This window comes from Grammomys surdaster, unplaced genomic scaffold (genome assembly GCF_004785775.1).
Source record: "Grammomys surdaster isolate TR1022 unplaced genomic scaffold, NIH_TR_1.0 170, whole genome shotgun sequence".
NCBI classification, from domain to species: Eukaryota; Metazoa; Chordata; class Mammalia; order Rodentia; family Muridae; genus Grammomys; species Grammomys surdaster.
In genome coordinates, this window is record NW_021604618.1 from 13,852,642 (window position 1) to 13,876,372 (window position 23,731).

General features: G+C 36.7%; 1 protein-coding gene across 1 annotated transcript; it reads left to right on the forward strand.

Moving 5' to 3' along the window:
- The first annotated feature begins 51 nt into the window (after positions 1-51).
- Ccdc34 (coiled-coil domain containing 34) lies at positions 52-22,560 on the forward strand. Its single transcript, XM_028767087.1, has 6 exons — positions 52-420; positions 4,040-4,175; positions 10,355-10,462; positions 18,554-18,712; positions 19,242-19,383; positions 22,203-22,560. Exons 1-6 carry the CDS (start codon positions 74-76, stop codon positions 22,415-22,417), a joined length of 1,107 nt encoding a protein of 368 aa, XP_028622920.1. The 5' UTR covers positions 52-73; the 3' UTR covers positions 22,418-22,560.
- The last annotated feature ends 1,171 nt before the right edge of the window (positions 22,561-23,731 follow it).

A 23,731-nucleotide genomic window follows, 5' to 3' on the forward strand; every position in this document is an offset into this window, starting at 1 on the left:
GAGGGCGCGCGCGGAGCCTGCTGGGAGAACGCGCCGCTTGTCCTGCTCCGGCCGTTTGAACTTGGCGGGCCTGATGCGGGCGGCAGGGCCGAGGCGGGTTGCCTCTCCCGCTCCGTGCACCCGCTACCTCGCCCGCTGCAAAACGGGCTTCCGACCTTCCTCGAGCTTTGTCGTCGACCTCATAGTGGATTCCCAGGGCCCAGGGCTGAAGGATGTGGCGTTGACTGAGTGCTTGTCGCCGCCGTCTCTGAGCTGCAGCAACTCCACCCTGTCCCTGTTGTCTCCCCTTGGCCACCAGAGCTTTCCGTTTGGAGAGGACGATAGTGAGGGGGAGGATGAAGAAGCCCTGGACGAAGATGCCTGTGAGTCAGAGGCCAAGGTGGAGAGCTTGGAAGGAATAGAGTTACGGGGGCGCTCCAGGTAAACTCAAGGCCGGACCACAGCCCTTGTCAAGACTCCTTAGAGATGGGATTCGTAACGTTTTGTTGCTCACCCCCAGCAGTATAACCTCCTGTTTTCCAGCTCAAAGGCTGCATCCTGGGGTGCTGAGCAAATTCTTACAAATGGTCACTCTTTCCCCATGATTCCTAGTTCCCTTTCCTGAGATTGACTCAGTTTCCATAGAAACTTGCTGTACATAGTCGCAAGCACACAAAACTTGCTGCCAGGAGTCTTTAAAAATCTTAAAAACCATGTCGTCGGCTCAGGAGCTCTTATCCATAAACTTAACATCAAAATGTGTAGTTGGCGCTGGGTTGTAGTAAGTAGATGCTTTTAATACAGTGTTGGGTACGGATGCCTGTAGTAATATACTCTGCAGAGACAGAGTAACTGATCTGAGTAAGAACATTTAATGGAATAGTGAGTGTTCATCAAAGGGGTTAGTTAATAACACCATCTTAATGTTTATTTACATTGATTCATTCAGCAAACATTTTACCACATATTAGTGTAGGTAGAGGGGACTATAAACAAGATAGACAGGACTTATGTTATCAAGAAAGGAAAACCCAAACATTTCACAAATAACAAGACGGTATTAGAATACAGATAGAAAGTATACTTGGGCTGGAGAGAGCTCGGCGCTTAGGAGGCCTAACTGCTCTTGTAGAAGACCCAGGTTCACTTCCGGTCACCCTCACCAGGTGGTTCACAACCACCAGTAACTCTGGTTCCAGGAAATCTGACACACTCTGTCTCCTACGGGCACCTGCAAGCTTGCACTTGGTGCACATGAGCTCATTCACAGTGCATATATACTCAAAAGCAAACCTTTTTAAAGGTGGGGATGAGCAGATACTTTTTTAAAGACTTGCTTCAAAAGCATATAGTACTTATAGCCCAGGGCTTAGTACTCGGGTATCTCTTTCAGGTTCACTTTTCCTTACACTATATACTCATTACTATGGAAACTGGAACAAAGGGCCCATCCCTGTAGGAATATTTCTAAGAGAGAATATATGCCTTATGACATCTTCAGGAAGCATTTACAATTTGATTGTCAAGCGGTGTCGGGCATAGTACAGGAGGTTTAAGAAATTCCCTCCAGCAAGGCCATGCTTTTAATATAAGTAGCAAGATAGCCCCCCATTCAGTCTAAGGCATTCATATAAGAATTAGTGAATCAAAAAGGACGTTGCTTACATGCAAAAAGAATTTTGTAAGGCTGAAAGGTGAACGTTGTACCTTGGTGAGGGTGGAAATTACAAAGAGCAAGTGAGCAAGCGCTTTTCCAGACTGCTAATAGCAATAAGAAACAGGCCTTCCCTGGGTAGCCTAGTAGAATTTTGAATTAGAATTTTAGGAGTCTTTTCACAAGCACTTTCAGGGCAGCGTGGATTTAACATATTTTAAAAATAAATTTGAAGGCTTTGATGAATACCTTCTAGTCAGTATTCAGAAGAATCAAGCAGTGTGTCATAGTTTAGCAGTACTATGAATAAAGGCCATCAGAATACAGCTCAGCAACTGAGACTTGTATTAGCGTCCAGGAGCCAAAACACGAACCAATAGGGAGCCTGCTAGGGAGGAAGTAGGCCTATTTGGTTCTCATTCAAAGCCAGAATAAGCTGACAGGACCTAGTTTTAACCTGATTTCACACTTCAGTCCTTAGTCAAAGGACTAAGACTACATCTGAAAAAAAGAATGCAGGTTTATTAAGTTTTGTGGAGACAGAGGACAGGAATTTCACTTTTAGGGCAAAGCTATAGACAGCACAGAGGTGTGACACATTTATCAACCTGTAGTTCAGCAAACCAAAACATGAAGTCTTCATCACTTTGCTTAAAAGGAGGAGCTAACTCAGGAGTTTGGATTTTATGGTGAAGGTAAAAGACTCAAGAATGTTTGTGGTGATACAAGGATTCGTTTAAAGGGAGAACCTGGATACAGCTGTTAAGAGTGGTTTGAAAGAAAGGGAAAAGACCATTTATTGTAAGGTTGGAGAATAGAATGGCTTGAAAAAATAGAAGGCTATAGATATGTTACTACATGTGGCCATATGTATGTAGAATGTGGGAGCATGTGGAGTTAAAAATGGGAGTTTCTGGTTTTGGTGACTGGGTAGGTGTGGGTACCCTTCACTAAGGATTGGAAGAAAAGTGAACTTTTATTGGAAGGCTGGATAAGTGCTCAAATGATTGGATTTGTTTGATAATGGGATGATTGGAAAGAAGTCTGGAACCAGATAAAGGTCTGAACCATATTACTGATGTGGGACCAAGAAGATGTAATATATGAATTGATGTAGGACAAGATAAAGTCATTCTGCAAGACTGAAAAAGAAGGAAGTGTATAAATAATATGTCAGCAGTGTTTCTTTCCTTCCAGAATACAGATTCTATAATGGTGTGAATAAACAAATAATAGCAGGAAAATGAGTAAACTTAATCTGTAAGTAGTGAAAATTACATAACATAGTTGATGAGGCCATTGTTTGCTAGAAAGAACACTATAAACACACAAAGAACTAGGGTCTATAATAAACTAGGTTTTAGGAGTGAGGGAGATTCATCTCACAGAATGCTATCTATGGTGAACTTTGGATCTAATCATCAGCATCACAGTTTTTTGTTTGCTTGTTTGTTTTTAAAGGAGGCTGTAGAGATGGCTCAGTGGTTAAGAACACACTGCTGTTATAGAGGACATGATTTGAGTACCCAGAATCTACATCTGATGTTCACAGCTTCCTCTAACCTAGCTTCAGGGCATCTAACTAACACACTCTTCTGGCCTCTGTTGACACTGTACTCATGTGTACATACATGTACATACAGACACAGGCATTCTGTTTTGGACCCTGAGCAGTCTTTTCCATGGAGCCTGGTCATTAAGCTTTCTGTAAGTCTTGTGAGCATTATGAATTAGCCAAGTTGCTCTGCTCTTAGATTTCCTTGTCCAGAAGAGTTACAGAAGACACATAGTGGGAATAGAGACTGACAGGAGACCGATAGCCTGAAGAGTTGTAGTTCACTAAGACACTGGCAAAGGGAATCAGCTATAATCTTTAGTTTGCTCCAGTCCCTGGGTTCAATTCCCAGCATGAAAAATTAGAACACCATGAAAAAAAAAAGCCATAGTAATAGACAAGTTAAAACAATTTCAAACTTACAAAAAATTGGAAGAGAATCTTAACAAATATCTGTTTCCTCCTTTACCCAGAATCCCTGATTGTTAACACATTTTTGCTTTGTATTTGCTCCATATGTATACACATTATTTTTTCCAATATACTTTTAAGGAAGGAAAAGGTCTGGTTAGGATTATATGTAGTAATTAGCTGTCCAAGTAGAATTTTTAGGAATAAAAAAAGATCAGCAATGTTGAAATTGAGGCAGATGGATTGGTTTGGGATACTCCCATGGATTCTATAATAATGTGGTTTGAGAAGTAAAGGCAGTTTGATGGGTAAAGTCATTTAAATGGGTTTGTAAAAATGAAACTGTTAGAAATATTCCATTTTTGCTTTCATTGCACAGCTATGTGTTTCTGAGTGGGAAGAGTTCTCTGTAATTAGTGCTCCCCTTCTCTCTCTTATAGCTGTGAAGCTGAGTCTCAGGACAAACAAGAACAGAAGCAGGTGCTATTACAGGAAAGTAGTCTGACACCATGGGAGATGTGGTTTGTTGGCAAAGAAAAGGAAGAGCGTGGCCGGCTACAACAGAAAGTTCTGGAGGTAAACTAAACAGTGTCTCTTCATTAAATTCTGAGCTCACAGAGATCCACCTGTCTCTGCTTCCTCAGTGTTGGAATCAATGGTGTGCACAACCTTGCCAGCCAACTTTTCTATCTTAATCTTCATATTCAAACATAGCTAAGGAATACTAAAGGGTACTCTTATGTTGAAGGAAATAGAATCAAACTCTCATATAACCTGCATTTTCTCCTGTTAGATATTAATATATTTCCATACCATTGAAAACAGTTTTTGTTCTGAGAATTGAACATGCTAGGCAAGTGCTCTTACCTTTGTGTTACACCCCCAATTCTAATTAAATCCTTTTAAATATCATTTTAAAGTGGCTTCCTGAAAATACTATATATAGAATGTATTAAATATATATCAAAATTTGTTCACAGTGTGGAGATTTTATTTTCATCTGTTACCATGTTAACATAAAAATCATAGAAACTAAAGCCTTTATAGTATTAGAATAAAATTTTCCTTATAAGTTTTAAAACTAATTATTTTTGTGTTGAATTTCTTGCTAGGTTGAAAGTCACAAGTCAGGAGACTCGGCATAACTCAAATGGTTGTGGGTACTATTCTGTTCAGTTGTTTCCTATTACACACTACTCTGTATTCTAGAATGTAAATCAATTCCTGGAAAGTACACTGTGAGGGAAGCCCTTCTTTGTTAGCAGGACTTTAAAAAGACCTTATGGTTGGTATTAGGAAGGCTTAATAAGAGCCCCAGTTACAGCCTTTTCACTTCCTGGGTGGGATTGCTAAGTTATTTAAACTTTTGTACTTCAATTTCTCCGTCTGTACAAGAGAGTTGAAATTGTATATGTCATAGGATTTTTATAAAGATTAAATAAAACAAAGCATGAAAATGACTGATTTTTGTATCATTGTCATCATGATCTTCTTAATGTTTTTTTATTTATTTTGCATATTAACTTGTATTTTGAGACCTAGACAAGAGTCTTATCTTACCTTATTAGCCTAGGCACCCCCGCCCTGTCTCCCAGTACTGGGAATCAACTCCAGGATCCTCTACATGCTAGACAAACACTCTGCTACTGACCTATACCCTTAGGCTCAACATATTAAAAAATATTTGTTCAGAGCTGAAGATATAACCTATTGGTAGAATGCTCACCTAGCATTCATGAAGCCCTGGGGTCCTTTTCCAGAATGGCGTAAATCTGACAGGTATGATGACACATGCCTGTCTCCCAGCCTGCATTGCCAGTATTTAGGAGGGAGAGTTGGAAGGATCAGAAGTTCAAGGTCATCCTGTGGAGTTAAAATGGAAGCAATCAATACAAATACTTGCTCATAGTAACAAGTCTGTTCTGTTTATTACACCAAAAATGAATATATGTATATGTATGTATCTAAAATGTCTGTTTTGTGCAACAGTTGGTACTGTGTTTTGATTTTGTTTGTTTTTAACCCATTGAATTGTTATTAGGTTCACAGTCTGACTTACTACATTTTGGTAAGCCAGAGAGGCTTCTGGGGTATTGATAGCTTTGTTTGGACCCTACCTACAAGTCACTTGTTAAGACAAAAGGAGTTACTTCAAATCATTTTTACTCGGTATATAAAGGAAGAAGTTTCTTAAATTAGAGAAAAGTAGTAAGAGTGCCTGGTCTGTGGAGTCATATAGAACAAGACTGAAATTTTAATGTGAGAAAGTTGTTTACATTGTTTTGGCCCTGGTTTCTTCATCCACAAGCCAGACATTAGCAGTAGAGTAGTTAATAGGATCTAATTGAGCCTACTTTCTATTTTCAAAACTTGAGACTGAGCAGATTCTTCTGTGCTTTGATGAAAGAGAGAGCATACTGTTGGGTTATGGCCGAGTATATTAAAAACGCTCAATACAAGTTAGATATTATTGAGTATGAAAGGTGATAGATAATTACTCTGAAAAGCTGTTTTGAGAACAAATTATAATAATATAAAATCCATGCCACAGTAATTAAACATACAGAAGGGTATAATTATTTGTAAGGATTAAATCATTTTCATGTTTTGGATTATTTAGCATTTTTGTGCTACCTTATTACTTTACTCTGACATGACTAAGGTATTTTTGACTGATTTTTTTTTTTTTTTTAGTTTTTGAGACAGGCTTTCTCTGTTAGTTTTGGCTGTTCTAGAACTTGCTCTGTAGACCAGCTCTCCCTTGAACGTATAGAGATCCACCTGCCTCTGCCTCTCAAGTGCTGGGATTAAAGGTATGTGCCACATCTGCCCAGCTTTTGTCTCACTAGTATGTAGCGGTCATGCCAGGGATATCAACATGTAGGCTGACCATTTAGCTTTTTGCCAGCTTATTTTGAGTTGTAATCAGTACATTCTTTATGCCTTTCATTTTGTTTCCTGCTTTCCTTATTTATTACATTTCTTCTTTGATTTTATAATTTATATCATAAGAATCACAGATTTTTAAAAAATATCTATTTGTTTGTGTATTTTTTTGTATGTGAGTTGTTCTGTTTTCATGCACACTGGAAGATGGAATCAGATACCATTACAGATAGTTGTGAACTACCACATGCTTGCTCAGAACCGCTTAACCACAGTGCAATCTCTCCCGCCCCCAGATTTTTTTTTCTTAAACCACAGAAATAGTATATCTAAGATTCCTACTAAAGCTAAAAAATCAGGAAGACAGAGAAGTAATTGGTTAAGGTTTCAGTTAGTTGAAAACTTATGACTGAATCGATTTCCAATATAAATGCCTTTCTTCTCAATATCAAGATGTATTTTAGAAACAAATGAATCAGACTTAATATTTATTTACGTTTTTGACAGTTTTGAGTCAATTTTTTTTTATATCCCAGGATGTCCTTGAACTTGCTATGTCATCCTGACTGACCCCAGCCTCAATGTTCTTCCTGCTTCAGCCTTCCAAATGCTGGGATTTCAGTTCTAGGCTACCAAAGTTGACTTAACTGTTGAATTATTTAATTAGTGCACGTTTGTTATAGAGTGATGACTTTTGTCATAAGATTTTTGTTCAAGTATATAATGTACTTTAACCATATCCATCCCACTACCCTTTTCTCTCCTCCCTTCTCTCACCAGTCCTCTTTTCTTAAATCTCTGACATTTTGTTTTCTTCTTTTAAAATTTAAAGAAAAACTTATGTGATAAGTTGGATCATTAAAAAGATTAGTCTTATTGTTGATTTCATCAACATAAATATTCATTTCAGATGTTTTTGTTATTGTTATAATTATTGTAGGTCATTAAAATTACCCATTTACAAAATTTAAATGTTATTATTTTTGAACATCAATATCATAAAAGCCAGCACATTGGACTTCACAGGTTATTTCTATTTTATTTACAGTTTAAGTAATTCTTTAGCTACCTGCCTAGATTCTCTATGGTCTCTTTTTAGGCTTCTTTTTGGTGTGTGTGTGTGTGTGTGTGTGTGTGTGTGTGTGTGTATGTATGTATGTATGTATGTATGTATGTATGTGTGTAGATGCCTATGGAGTCCGTAGAGGGCACTGGACTCCCTGGGACTGTAGTTAAAGGAGGCAGTGCTCCATCTGATGTGCTAGGCACTGAACTTGGGTTCTCTTCAAGGACATGCTTTTAACAACTGAGTCATTTCTCTAGCCTCATTCTCTCTGTAGTCTTTTGTTCCATTAATTGACTTTATATGTGAATATAATGCATTCAAAATTGTAACATCCCTATTTTTTAATCAACCAGGTGGGTTTTCATTCTTTTTCCTTACCACATTAACTTTGGTCATTTAGCTAATTAATTAGCCCTGGATAAAGCAATTTGGTGGTATATAGAATAGGCAAAGCTATTTTGTTTTGTTTTTAACTGTTACCTTCAGTGGCTAAAACTTCTTTGCATGTAGTTACAATATTACACATACATGCTGATTCTATTCTTACCATAAAGGGTGTACTCTATGGAAAAGTAGCTACATTTGAAATTCAGTGGTACACCAGCAGACCATGTTGGGCTTTTGAGTGAAGACTCCTGTCCTGAAAGAGTTCTACATTGGTGATGAACAGATGGAGTGAATGCTAAGCATGGGAGGAGTCCGTGTTTCTAGAATGTGATGGGTATTTTGGAGGGGTGGGAAATTATTTAAAAAGACCCTCTGGAATTGGACCACTACTTTAGGTCAGTGTTAACATTTTTTAGGTATTACTGAGTCTTCTTTAGTTCTTAGACTAACTGATAATTGGCAACCATAAAGCAGGGTCTAAGATCTGAGTAACCCCTTTTGCAATTGTTGATTATTTGAAGAATCTTTCAAAAGGATATAAGTATGATCACCTCAAATCTATTGTACATGTAAACTGTAAAACAGTTTCTAACTCTGAGAACATGGCTTTAAAGAGCAAGATGGTGAGTGGGGATGTTTGGCAAGCATAGTGCAGTATTAATTTCCTCTTTTTGAGAAACCCCGCATAAATTGAATACTATGAAGCAAGAATTCATGGCAGAGGGGTGATTTAGAGTTCTCAGTGACAAAGACTGATGACAGTGATTAATGGCTTGAAAACTATTCTGAGGAAGATTGACTAGGAAATTATTGGGTACTTGTTAAATTGGGAAGACTGTATGGAGTTGTGTCTGAAAACAAAGGAGAAAAATATATCTTTATACACACCCCGAATGCATATATGTAGCTAAGTCTCTACATTAGATTTGATAGTTACATAAACAACATTTTGTAAAACAGTCCTTATAAATGCAGTGCTGGGGAAGTAGAAATGTGATGGGTCCTGGGATTTGAGGCCTAGGTTCCAGTGAGACCCTGTTCTCAAATAGCAAGATAAGCCCTGTGAATTGGCTCGGTGGGTAAAGGTGCTGGCTGGCTTGCTAGCCTGATGACCTAAGGTTTGATCCCCAGGTCCCACAGTAGAAGGAGTAAACCTACCCCTGAAAGTTGACAGTAGCATGCATATACCCACACTTCACATACATGTATTATGTGAGCATTGCACATGGCAGGCACACAGACACAGACACACACACACACACACACACACACAACCACCCAGTTCATATTAGCTATATAGCAAACATTCTGTAAAAATGTATTATATGAGTAATCAAGGAATAATAGGTAATTAGTAAAGAAGTCTTAATACTAAGATCACAATTTGCTTTTAGATGGATAGTATTTAAAAGTTGAGAGTTTCTGGGTAAAAGAGGCCGCTGTCTTCTATCCAGTAGAATTGAGACAAGCGCTCACATAAAACACCTAGCCTGTGATTTGTTCTAAAGTGCAAAAACTTTGTCTTGTGTAAGTTTTATTTCCTTTTAGGCACTGGAATTATACTGAGAGAAAAAGTGTCCTTATTGGCATGTCTACTCAGATAGGTAGGTCTTAGGGAAATGGAAGGATGAGTAAGAGTAGATTAATGAAACATAGGAAATTTGTATCTGATTATTAATAACTAAGGAGAGAGAAGACAGTCAGCAGTGATTGATTGTCGAATCCTAGAGAAGTCTAGTTTGAACAGTTTTCTCAACAGTGCATGGATTTTACTAATGAGTAACAAGTTATGTGGCATTCACCATGTGTTTTACTAGCCATACCTTCTTCATTCCTTCTCCCAAGAAAACAATCAGACATTTTGATACTGGTGACAGCAAGGCAGTTAAGTAATCTGGCATCTGAGCATGGTTTTGTTTTATATTCCAGCATCTGTAAAATGAAGAAAACTCCAGATTCTTTTTTTTTTTTTCTCTAAGGAAAATGGCTTCTTTACATTTCTTTAGTGTGGCTATGAACTAAAACTTTAAGGCTTATTTCATTCTTATCCTTTATCTTCATTAAGAATCTAGTAGGTTTTTTTTTAAATAACTTTAAAAAACAAAGTTATAACTGCCAGTACCTAACAGTGATGCAGAATTTATGTGTGGGAAAGAAGCTGGTTTCAATGCAGGTGATTTTGCTGAAGCTTAGTCTAAGAAACTAGTGCTTTACTGCCAACCAATTATTAGTATTCCTGTAGAATGTCTTACATGTACCAATGCTTTCTTTTATCCCAGAGTTACTTGAGTAAAGTATTGTCACTAGTGACAATATAAGAGAAGACATATTTGTATCTAATTTAGCCTCAGCCTTTTTACAATTATGTTATTTGGGTATTTCTATTAAGTGCTACTCTTTGTTTAAAATCTCACAGGAATTAAATCAACAAATAGAAAAAAGAAAAGAAATGGAAGAACGTGAAAAAAGGAAGATAATTGCTGAAGTAAAGCACAAAGAATGGGTTCAGAAGAAAAATGAGCAGGTAATGAAAAACAAATGCATGCATATACTTCATATCTTCACAACGCCTTTGTTTCTCCCCCATTATCAAAGACTGCTTAACTTTTGCTTTTTTATTGTCTTAGTCAGGGTTTCTGTTCCTGCACAAACATGACCAAGATGCAAGTTGGGGAGGAAAGGGTTTGTTGAGCTTACACTTCCACATTACTGTTTTATCACCAAAAGAAGTCAGGACTGGAACTCAAGCAGGTCAGGAAGGAGGAGCTGATGCAGAGGCCATGGAGAGATGTTACGTACTGGCTTGATTCCCCTGGCTTGCTCAGCTTGCTTTCTTATAAAACTCAAGACTACCAGCCCAGGGATGGCACCACCCACAATGGGCTCTCCCACCCTTGAACACTAATTGAGAAAATGCCTTATAGCTGGATCTCATGGAGGCATTTCCTCAACTGAAGCTCCTTTCTCTGTGATAACTCCAGTTTATGTCAAGTTGACACACAAAGCCAGCCCAGTACATTTATATAGCCAGAAATTGGCTACTTTGTAGGTTCTTTTTTCATGTACCCTTCTTCACCCCTTTTTCTTCCACTCTTTCAACCTCCTAACACTAGATAGGAGAGAAAAAAGGACAGAGGGGAAATGGGACTATATTAGCACTAGACTACTTTGTGCTGATTAGGGGTATTGAGTTCCTTGGGACAAGTTTGATTTTTGCTGTCAGGATATCTAATTTCTCCTTGTTGTTTCTTTTTTTGTGCACTAATACTTTACAATTCACAACTATCAGCAACCAACAGTAGCCAACCAATAGCCCACACCACCACCACCACCACCACCAGCTTCTTGGGGCCTTAGCATTTATATATTCTCTGAAGAGTCCCCAGAATTCTAAGTACAATCACAATTCATCACACAATCACAAAAACTATCTGCAGCTGGCAAAATCAGACCCCAGCTAGAGCACAAGGCAAATCAGTCAGCTGCTGTGGACAATCTGAAGTGGCCCTGTGTCTTACACCTGGGATTAAAACAAAAACACATTTCCATAATATGTATTTTTCAAAGAAACCAAAATTTTCACTACATTTTTGTTTTTATGGGGTTTTATTTGTTTGTTTTCCCTACTTTTATAAACTCTTATCAAGCGTCTGTCTTCTGCTCTTTTGTGGCTTCCACTAGTATCTTCCTGCAAGTCTGTCACTAAGTCTATCTCTAGTGGAATTTCAAGGGCTTGGACTTGCAAACCGATAGGTCCAAACTTGAACACCTGAAGCAACCAATGGCAACATGTCATTGCCTCTTAGAACCTTTCTTCAATCTCTTATTTTTCTTACTACTTTTGTCTCCTCAAACACTGAGGCATAATCAGGATGCTTGTTGTTAAACATCTTTTTATGGTTGTTTCTGAGTAGTCTTGTTACCTTTTGAATTCAGCTTCATTGTTTCCTCCTCTGCTCTGGAACGTAGGGGAAAATACCACAGATAATTTACCCAGAAATAATACTGACTGAGTAATCTTCTGTTCCTGCAGGATTATCGCTGAAGTCTGAATGACAGTCCCCTAGGTTTCAAATCTCTTTTCCATCTTCTGAATGAGATTTTTAAAATTCTAGCCTGGCTGGCTGACACACCGCACTGGGTTCGTCAATCTAAACTTCCTCTGGCATTTCTCCCACCTGTGCTTTCCTTTAATCTGTGATGTGATTTTGTTGGGCTTCTCTTAGAGATCATGAGACAGCCATAACCCATCTTTTAGTATAGTTTTACTGAACAGTTTTAAGAGGGAAAATGGTTTATCTTAACGCAAACACAAATAGGAAAAGCGTATTTACTCTTTCTCACAATGTTAAGGATTTAACCCATGGCTTCACATGTGCTAGGAGTCTTGTGTTCATTTATCTATACTCCCATTCCTACATTTTTTATTTTTAAGATACAAGTAGGTTTTTGTTTGTTTTAAAAAATTTTGTCTAGAGCTTTGCGTATGCTTTCTAGCTCCCAGGAATATGTACCCCTGAGAAATTTTGAGACTGCATCCTTACTTACTGCTTTTCATTTCATTACTTTTGGTTTTTTTTGTTGTTTTGTTTTTTAAGGTGTGTGTGTGGTGCGCGCTTCTGGGGCCTTCCAGAAGAGTTTCTTACACCTGACACTGGGATTTTCTTTCAATAATTCAACACTTCTGGAATCAATACTGTATGACACATACTTCATCAGGAATCTCCCTTGATAGTTAGAAATTCTTTCTTTCCAGTCTTTTCAATTCGCATCACTGTTAGTAAATTTGTTATATACTCTGCCTAAGTATGTATGTATTTTCCCAGAAAAGCTTTTATTTTATATACATGCCTTTACTTCTCTTTTCTTTTTAATCCTTTAAAACATGAATTGTTTTTATCCATTATTAGATTTAGCTTAATGCTTTGCATATCATAAGCTTTTTTATTGAATAATTTTTTACTTCTGTGTGCGTGCGTGTGTGTGTATGTGCGTGTGTGTGTAAATCTCTGTGCCCTATGCATGCTATGCAAGTTCTCTACCATTTAGTTACATTCCCAGATCTTCTTTTGTTTTTCTGTTATCATTTTTTTAAATAAAAGTATTAGGCCCTAAGAATTGAACCTAGGGTTTTGTTTATGTTAAGCTAATACTGAACTACTAAATTGAATACTTTTAGTTCCTATTTCAAGTTTAATACATTCTTGTGTAGGAACATACATCAGAAATCTTTAAAGTACTGGGACTGGGAGTGTATTTCAGTAATAGAATGCTTGCAGTGTATGCAGGCCTTAGTTAAAGCTCCAACAAGCAAGCCAGTAGGGAGTGGGGTGGGCTGGGGAGAAGGAGAGGGAGGGAGAGAAAGACAGATAGACTAAATGAATGAAATGTTATTGTAAATTTGTCTTTGCTCAAGTTTTTTTGTTTGAAATGGTGTTGCTTCATTGTTAAAGTCTACTTTTAGGAATTGAGACAAATATTTAAATTATAGGACAAAGTTTTTAATTTAAAGGCCAAAATTATAATTTTGTCCTAACTGTTAAATTTAATGCCCATTTATAATACTAAGAGGACCAATAGTTACAGGTGGATGTGATTATAAGAAGAAAATTGATTAATTGTGTATGTCTGCAAATTCAGATTTCTTTTTTCCCTCAGAAGTTCTTTTTTCCCTCAGAAGTCAATTGCAAAGATTATTTTGTTTCCTTGCTTCATCTGTAATATAACAAGAAAGTGTTCTTTGTGAATAAAATGCCAAGATCAAAATAAATATGTGACTATAACAATACTTTGTGTGATACCTTTTGGAAATTTAAACTATAAATCAGCATAGTTCTTGGTGTGTAGAATGCCGTTTTCTCATCTGAAAGCTACCTATCTTTAACTGTATTAAGTTAATGTTGCCGTGCCAGGCATGCGTAGCTGTTACTTGTCTAAGTATGGAAGATAATACTGACAGATTGATGGTATATTTGCTGTTTTAATTGTTGATGGAATATCGAATTAAATTGTTGAAGAAATTTATTTATTTATTTATTTATTTATTTATTTATTATTTATTTATTCATGGTGGGCAGGGGAAGACGTTGCTTGCCCTGGTAAAAATCATTACTTCAAAAGAATGAGAATTGGTTAAAAATGAACCCTGAAAAATTAAATTTACCCAGTATTCTACAGCACTCTTGTGCTTAAGTTATAATTATTCCTTACTTTTCTTTTTTCTTTTCCTTTTGTTTTCTTTTTTCTTTTCTGTTGTGTTTTTTCTCTCTCTCTTTCCCTTCCTCTTTCTTCCCTCCCTCCCTCCCTCCCTCCCTCCCTCCCTCCTTCCCTCCTTTCTTTCTTTCTTTCTTTCTTTCTTTCTTTCTTTCTTTCTTTCTTTCTAAATTCTCTGAGTTTCTTTTTCCAGCTTTCCCTACACTTACCTCTGTTTGGAAAGAAGCTCTCCTGCTTCTTTTCTAGTCTGGCATCTAGGATTCGCCCCTCTGTTTACATTTCATGGTGTGTGGTCCTCTGCCGCCTCAGCTTCAGGCTCAGTCAGCCCTAGCCGGCTGCCACCTCTGTCGTTTTTACTGTGCTCTATCAGAAAATCAGACAAAAGGAATTTATGTATCCATTAGCAATCTTGGTTTACTATAACTATAAATTGTTAAATCCTCTTTTAAACAAAAGGCATATCTCATCCGGGACTTTTATATTCGTGTTGTCATACTGGTTCTTTTTCTAAAGTTGGTTTTTAGTGTTGATACATTTTTGTGAGCAGCCTTTATTTTCAGTGCTTTAAAGTTACTTAAAAAGAAAACAGATTTTAACTTCCAAACACAATTGATATTTTGTGTGAATTACAGCTGCAGCTCAGTGGGGTCTGTGACCGATGGTGCTGCTATCAGTGTGTCCTTCAAGCTGTCTGGTGATGTTTGCTCAGCCTTTCCTCTGTGGGGGCAGGTGCTGTCGGAAGAAGTGCATAATCAGAAACATTTAACTAGTTCTTGTTGTCTTCTGTAAAAGAAGACATGCTGTGTAGGGTGTGTAGGAACCAGTGTGCTAGAAACCTGGAGGCACTATGTGGCTCCTCTGCTGTTCACAGATGTTCTGTTCTCTCCTTAAAGTCCTCGTGACAGCCTTGTCTAGTTTAAAAACTGTTATGTATGCATGTATTTGTTACCTCCAAACTCTTTACTAGCATGCTTTATTCAGAGTTCTCGCTGTCACTTCTCTGTGTGCTGAAATGTAGTTGTGACAACTGCTACCCCCATGCAGTCTAGCTGCTGTTGTATTTCATTGGGCTGTAACTTGCAAATTTTATATCAATTGTAAGTTTGTAAAGCTTGATAAACTTCTGTACCAGTGCAAGCAACCACACTACAATCAGGTGATAGAGCATTGCTGTCATTCCAGAAAGTTCCGTATGTCCAGTTACACTCAGCACCCTGCTCCTTACGCCAAGCCGGCCCCAGCAACAAGGTTAACACAGTAATCCTGTTCTGGAATTTGCCTGTTATAGAATTTATTTAAATAAAATGATAGGATGCACCCTCCTTTAAGTTGATTTTCTTTTGTTTTTAATTTTATCATGGTATTTTATATATTCTTGATTTCTTTCCTTTTTACTGTTCTAATATCCTGTGAAATAGCACAAATTGCTTATTTATCCACTAGCTAATAGGAAATTGAGTTGTTTTCAGCTTATACTCCCACACATTTTCATTTGTCTTAGGCAAATGTTTTAGAGCTCTGTTGCTGGCTGCATGGAAACTTAACTTTATGGGAATCACCAAACTTCTAAGGTGCTTGTACCATTTTATGTTCTCATTATTAACATGAAAATTCTAATTGGTCTATGCCTTTGTTAAACTTGATCTTATCAATCGTCTTTCTTTTGCATCCTTCTCTAGTTAGTATGCAGTGCTTTACCATTGCTGACTTAATTTTATTGCTCTCACTGGGAGACTTATTAGTCCAGCTAATAAAAACTGGAAGTTAGTTTTCTTATGGTTTGGGAGCCTAAACATCAAGAGGAAAGGATGTGTAGGTTTGGACTGCTCATTATATCTCTTCTTGGTTTACAGAAAAAACAGCTATGGTTTTGTTCCTTAAGTGGTGTTATATCTGTGTACACATCCCAATATGACTTTCTTTTCTATAAGGACACCACTACTCTAGGATTCAAAGTCCACCATTATGACTTCATTTCAGTTCCATTTCTTTAAGTGTAACCATGTTGGGAATTACAACAGCAGCATAGAAATTGAGTGGAATTTTCTCTTTTGTAGTTGACTTTTTTGTTTTGTGTATCATTTGCCTATTTTTGGAAGGTGTTAAGAAGATGTTAATTATGCAAAAAATTCCGCTCAGTGACATAGCTTTTACTCAGCATTCATAAAGTTCTGGATTTAATCCCCAGCCTTTACCATCTCTAAAGATACAAAAAGTAGGGTTATGTATCTTTTTGAAATGGGGTTGCCATGCTACAAAGGCATTCTTTGAACTCCTGCACCAAAGCAGTTCTTTCCCTCTTCTGAGCAGATACTACTCCACACATGCATGCTGTTGTAGCTGCCTCTGAGTTAATTTTACATGAGTTTTGTTTGTTTGTTTTTCTAGTGCTGGTGATTGAATACATACATGCCAAGTAAAGGCTCTGAGAGAGATTTCCAGCCTTTATATCCAGGCCCAAGCCCCTTGGCAGATATATGTGCTGCAAATAATGTCTTGCCATTTAATTTTTAATTTTTTAAAAAAAATATTTTGTCTGTATGAGTGTTCTGTCTGTCTCTATGTCTGTGCACCATGTGCATGCTTAGTGCCTGCAGAGACCAGCAGATCTTCTGGAACTGGAGTTACGATTATGAGCTGCCATGTGGGTTCTAGAGATTGAACCTGAGTTCTCTGTAGGAATAGCTTAATGTTCCTAACTACTAAGCCTTGTCTCCAGGCTCTGATTTTAATGGCTTGTGTTTTTATTTTAATTTTAAAGCTAGCATACAAAATAAAGGGTCTTGTTATGATATTTTTATATGTATGAACCAATGCATCTTGTTCTAATTGATACCCGTTGCCCAGCTGTCCTCCCTCTGCTCAGCCTGCCCTCTGGTTGGTGTGCTAGCTTCATAATACCCACTTACGTTTCATGTCAGATGGATTCACTGCCCTTTCTTTTCCTCCTCCCCTTAAGATTATTTCTCCTAGCTCATGATCCCCTTTCAAGTTTCAAAACACACTCGCATGCACACACACACACACAGCTCTACTTATTTCATTTGATTCTACATCTAGGTTCTGCTTTTAAGAGTTGTCATGTGCTTTCCAATTCCATCTTCCTCAAAATGTTATATTTCATTTTTTCCTTATGCTACATCCTATACGCATTTTCCTTATTCAAATTCCACAGTGTATATGAACCACATTTTCTCATCTTTTGATGGACATTAAGGTTAGTCCCATTTTCCAGTTATTGAGAATAGTGAAGCAACAAATATAAATGCAGAAATATCTCCAAGTATTTTAACTTATTCCCAGCAGTTGGAGATCTGGGCCATATTAGTTGTGTTCTTTTTTTTGAGAGACCTCCATGCTGATTTCCATAGTGGCTGTACTAAGTTACATTACCATCATCAGAGAGGAAAGGCTCCTCTTTCCCCATATCCTTGCCAGTATTTGTTTTCTTGATTACAGCCATTTTGACTAGAATACAATATCTCAAAGCAGTTTTAACTCGTTTGCCTCATAGCTAAGGATGCTTCAAACTTTTTTGAGAACTGTCTGTCGAGCTCACCAGTCAGTGCATTTATTGTTTGGATTTGTTGTTTGAGTGTTTCACTTTTACACTTGATAGATTCTAGATTGTTCACCCCCTGTCTGGTATGCAGTTGCAAAGGGTTGTTTTCTTCATTCTACAAGTTGTTACTTTACTCCAGTGATTGTTTTCTATGTTGTATAGATGCATCTTAATTTTGTGTAATCCTATTTGTTGATTCTTGGGATTGTTTTCTGTGCTAGTGTATTCATTTTCCAAAAGTCCTTGCCTGTATCTGTATCCTGCAATGTTTTTCATAAGACAATTGGAGGGGACTTGAAGACAAGATTTGACTTTTATGTCTTTATTTTCCAAATTCTTCTTTCTACCTACCTCTCTCCTACTCTCCCTATTTTACTCTGCAGCCCAGATTGGCAGAGAACTTACTGTGTAGCCCAGACTCGATCAAATTCCTATTAGTCCTATCCTTGCTCCCTACATATTGGGACCACAGGTGAGAGCTGTTTGTCGACTTTGAATCTATGTAGGAATTGTGTAGCCAAGCATTTACCTGTTTCTCCTCTAATAGCATTGTGGATTTGTCCTCTGTGACTCACTGATAGTTGTGATTTATCTAAGTTTGCACTGGCAGACTGTCGAGGAAATGCATGCATATGTGCTTGATATTTAGAGTGCAAGGAATGCTCATGAAACCATACTAAGATTCAGGATGATTAGTAGGTTATATTCTTATGCATGCATATGAGTCTTTCTTGAACACCTACCAGTCATTGTCCCAATCTTTTGAGTAGCCTTCCTGTTATGAAGGTAATTGCAGATATTATGGATACTTCAATTAAAATTCCTGCATTTTTATTGAAGGAAAGGAAAGAAAGGGAACAAAAAATTAATAAAGAAATGGAAGAAAAAGCAGCAAAAAAACGGGAGAAAGAACATTTGCAAGAAAAAGCAAAAGAAAAATATCAAGAATGGTTGAAGAAAAAAAAAGCTGAAGAATGTGAGAAGAAGAAAAAAGAGAAGGTATTTTTAATTGAAGTGACTAGTCATAGTACATAGTTTGTATTTTAGAAACAAAAGTATAATAATTCAGTCAATACTGTCTTAATATAAAATACACAAACTATCATTCTCCTGTTATTTTGTGTTTAATCTTTAAAATGGATAATACGTTTATGATATTCCTTGAAAATCATTAATAAGCCTGTGGATATTTATTCATCAGTCAGGTTCTAAATTTTTGTTACTGCTTTTAACCATTTTTATAGTATTTTATAGACATTTTACTGCTTGTGGGTTGTTCTTCTAAGACATTTGCATTTTTTGTTTTATGAATTTGCTGTCTTCTTGTTGTTGCGTGGTGGGCACTTACACACCACATCACTGATCATATTTACTTTTGCTCTTTGATTATAGAAACATAGTTCAGTTTTATGGCCAGTATGTCACTGGGGCAGAAAGCAACTAGGGGAAGACAAACATACAGTAAGACTTGACTGGAATATCTAGTTACAGAATATCCCAGGGAATTCTATGGTCTTATCATTTTAAGGAAAAAGAAAAACAACGGCAAGCAGAATTACAGGAGAAAAAGGAAATCGCAGAAAAAAAGTTTAAAGAATGGTTGGAAAATGCAAAAAATAAACCTCGTCCAGCTGCAAAGAGCTATGGTTACTCCAGTGGAAAGCTCACAGGTTGGTTTGTGTGTCTTGTGGCTTATATAAGTATGGTTTGCAGAAGCAAATGGTATAAATGTAATTTTTCTTTGAAATTATTATTTTCTAGAAGATTATAATATATTGCTTAGGATGTGCTATAAATTTATTGTTCCCTGTTCATTTCATATATAAATATATTTCTTAAAGGCAATAGTTCCAAACTACACACTTAAATTTTACTTATTTTTGTTTCTTCAAAACAGTCTTCCTTTGTTGTCCAGGCTAGCCTCAAACCTAGGACCCTCCTGCCTCAGCTTCCTGAGTGCTAAGGCTCACAGGCATGAACCATTGGTATTCACACACGAGTCATGGTACTGCTTGTTTCCATTGGTCTGCTTCCTACCTTGCTCCTGTTTCCCTCTGTCTCCTTTCATGTCACAGGTTCCATTGTCTTATCTTTCCCCCACCCCTGTAGATCTAGTCTTTCCCTCTCATGATCCCCTTTCATAATATGCACAGAGGTTTCACATATGAGGGTTCACATGAAGCATTTGCCTTGTTTCACTTAACATGATTTCCAGTTTCATGCGTTTTCCTCAAAATGTCATGATTTCATTTTTTCTTCTAGTAGAATGAAATTTTCATTGTGTATATGAACCATATTTTTTTTTTATCTATTCATCTTTAGATGGATATCTAGGCTAATTCCATTTCTTAGGTACTATGTTCAGGCAACAGTAAACATGAATGTGCAAGTATCTCTCTGGTATGTTGACTGTAAATCTTTTGTGTGTATACTTAAGAGCTGAATCATAATGGCAGTTCTAGTTCTATTTCTAGTTTTTTTGTTTGTTTGTTTTTTGTTTTTTCAAATCTCTAAACTGCTTTCTAAAGAGGCTCTATCAGGTTTCATTGCTACCATCAGAGGGCTCTTCTTCTTCCTCCCCCTCCCCTACACCCTTGCCAACATTTATTTTCTTGATGATAGCCATTCTGACTAGAGTAAGATAGACCTCAAAGTGATTTTAATTGCTTCGAGACTAAGGATATTGAGAACTTTTGAACAGAGTCTCATTATGGGCAAAGAACTGACAGAGATGACCCTACTCTGCCTCTCAAGTTCTGTTACTAAGGTATATACACCACCAAGCCTGGCAGCTTTGTCAAATCCCTATTGGCTGTTTGTATTTATTTTGAGAAATACCTTTTCAGTTCTAGCAGTTTGAAAGTTGCAGGTTTTGTACTAATGCCCTTTGTCCATTTTGGGTTTATTTTTGTTCAATATGTCCAATATGAGAAATATGGCTGTGATTTCATTTTTTTGATTATAGAAACCCAGTTTTTCCAGCACTTATTGTTAGAGTTTGCAAACTTATATTTTAAAGCAATGATGTTTAATGTTAGCAAACAAAAATTCATGTGGTTGGAAATGTAGCTTAATAGTAGAATATAACTTTAGCAGATACCTGACTCTGCGCTCAGGCTCCAGAATTCCAAAATAATTCTATTATTTATTGGATTATTGAAGCTTGAGATATGCTCACAGTGTCATTTTGCTTTTCTTTTTTCTACCAGTCTATAAGGAAGAGCTTCCAAGGTCCATTGAATTCTTTCTGAAGAATAGAATAGTAGACATCACATGACCAAAGAAATGTACCCAGTTTGCCTTTAGGCTTGGACTGATTATAAATGGCAATGCATGTTTTTCTTTGTGCTTCATGTTGGAAACTCATACCTTGCTGACAGCTGCCTTCACTTTTTTAAGTGATTTATTATTAAAATACTCTCATTCTGTTTTGTTCACACACTAGAACACACTCCAGACTTTGTTTTGACCATCTTGGTGAAGTGTGTGTTGACATTTCTTTGCAGTCAAAGTGGACTGGGAGTGTCTGAAAGACACATTCCTGCTGTCAGGATTAGGCCTCTTTTATTTGTCACAGGACCATCGATCATGGATACTGAGCACTGCCAGGCATACTCCTTTAAAAGGTTTTTAACATTTTGTTTGGAAAAATGATGATAAGCAATTATTTTAACCTAATAATCAGACAGTAAAGTCAGAATAGAGATATTGACTAAAAGTTGATTATCAAAATAATGGATTATCACCTTAATGCTTTGGATGAACTTAATCTTCACAAGCAGTCTGTTATTTAGCAAATACTGTGCTTCTCTGTCTCTATCCTTTATGTTCATATCAATGTTACAAATTGCACAGTACAGGAATTTCTGTCTCTGCACTGAGTGGAGGACTTGAAGCCAATTTATAAAATGTTCTTCTTGCACCCCATTGTGGGTTGTCGATGTCACCATTCTGTAAGCACTTCATGTACACTGGTAGAATTACAGCTGGTGGTCTGAATCAGTGTGCCATTGTGTATTCTTACTGATTTGACAGTAATGCAGAGGTTCAGTGGTTCCAAATAGGAATCATGAATTATTGTAGGTTCTCATACAAAATAAAGTGATTTTTTAAAAAAAATAAACTTTAGTATCTGATAAGAGAAAATACCACACAATTAGCCATTTCTAAGACTGAGTTAAGACTATAAAGATTTTATATTGCGTAGTAAAATTTTGTAAGCATTTTTATTTAGATAGGTTTTCATAGTATTATTCCAATTCTCTGAATTAGTTTGTATCATTTAATGTTTGATATAGTAATTAAAATATTAAAACAATGTTATTTCTTTTAAGATATTTTGGGCTTCAAGTTTTAAGTTATCTTATCCAATTTATCAGTGATATTTTGTCTTGTTACCATTTTAATATTTTTTTATGAATTAAAAATAAGTGATTTCTTTCATCTTAAGAATTTTTTTCTTGGTCATTCTGATTTTTAATGATTTTAGGTTTTTACAGTGGAAATTCCTACCCAGAACCAACTTTTTATAACCCAATTCCATGGAAGCCAATTCATATGCCCCCTCCTAAAGAACCTAAGAGTGGACCAGGAAAGAAGAATAAACGACCTGCAACAAGTCACCCTCTCACATCGTCCTCCCTGGCACTTCATAATGCCAAGAGCAGCCTTTGCCTTGGAGCTCTGTGCCGAGTACAGAGATAGAGTGTGTGCACATAGCATACCTAGCTACCTGGAGCTTATGTTTAAAATCAGAGTATTTTTCTTAACACTTCTAATTAATCAGTAAGTCAACGTTTGATGTGGTAATTGACAAGTACCAAAATTTTAAATTTGTATATGGAACCCTTAGAGTTAAAGATAGTTTTTACATTTTTGTTTTTATAAACCATTAAGGTTGATCTAATGATTGTTTTTAGTTTTTATTAAAACTCACCATAGTATCAAGAGACCAACAGTTTTCTTGTGTTCTTTTGTACTATGTTATTTGCTTGTGTTATATACTTAGAAACATAAGATTAATTTGTTCAAACAGACACTGATAAACCTTACTTAAATGGGTTAGAAACCAAGAGAAATAAATTTCAGTGTTTGCAGTGTTTGTACAGTTTTCCATGAAGGTATTTGAAAGTTTTTCTTTTTGCATTTATTTATTTTGTGTGAATGTGTATATATGTGTGGGGATGGATATACTATAGCATGACTGTGGAGATCAGAGGATAACTTCTCCTGTGTGGATACCAAGGATTGAACTCAGGTCATCAGACTTGAGCAGCAAGCACCTTTACCAGACAAGTTGTCTCATTGGTTCCCTGTGTTGGTACTTAAAAAACTGACTGAACTGCTCTGCAACACAGAAATAAGGGTTGGAATTGTTAAGACAAAACTTTAAAATACTGTTTTGTGTTGTAGATCTAAGGCTGATGTTTTTATAACGTTGAGACACTGATAATATTTTGTTACACTTTATAAAATCCTTCTTATATACTTATAATTGGATTGCTGGCTTTGAAATTAGGGTCATCATTAGATCATTTGTAATACTTACTACCTTAAATGTTAAATAAAACTGGGAACATTCTGATAAAATTGCTACTTTTTTAAGAAGTCTTTTTTAGGTGATAATCAAAAACTGAAAATGTATTTAAATATGATTTCTATTTGGAATATATTTTGGTTTTGCTAGATTAGTAATGTCAAGTTTCTGGTGATTGAGAGTAGAAGTTAGTAAAGAAATACCAGTAAGATCTTTGAAGGGTATTCATGGCATCACAGATCTAGGAACAGATAGTTTAGAATCAGTTTTATTGGGTCAAAAGCTTTAGAGATCTGATCATTTTATTCAAACACAGTTACTTTTATAGAGAAGATGGATACTGTTCCATGGTTACACACACACAGACACACACACACACACACACACACACACCTCAATTCTTCCTGATCAAATTTCTTGTTGATATCCTCCCTAATTTCCAAATCCATTCCCACTCCCTGAATTCTAGGCATTTTAGATAC

Coding starts and splice junctions, on each gene's coding strand:
- Ccdc34 (XM_028767087.1), top strand. CDS start 74: ATGCGGGCGGCAGGGCCGAGGCGGGTTGCCTCTCCCGCTCCGTGCACC. Junction 10,463..18,553: donor TTCAGAAGAAAAATGAGCAG/GTAATGAAAAAC, acceptor TTTTTATTGAAG/GAAAGGAAAGAAAGGGAACA. Junction 18,713..19,241: donor AGAAGAAGAAAAAAGAGAAG/GTATTTTTAATT, acceptor TATCATTTTAAG/GAAAAAGAAAAACAACGGCA.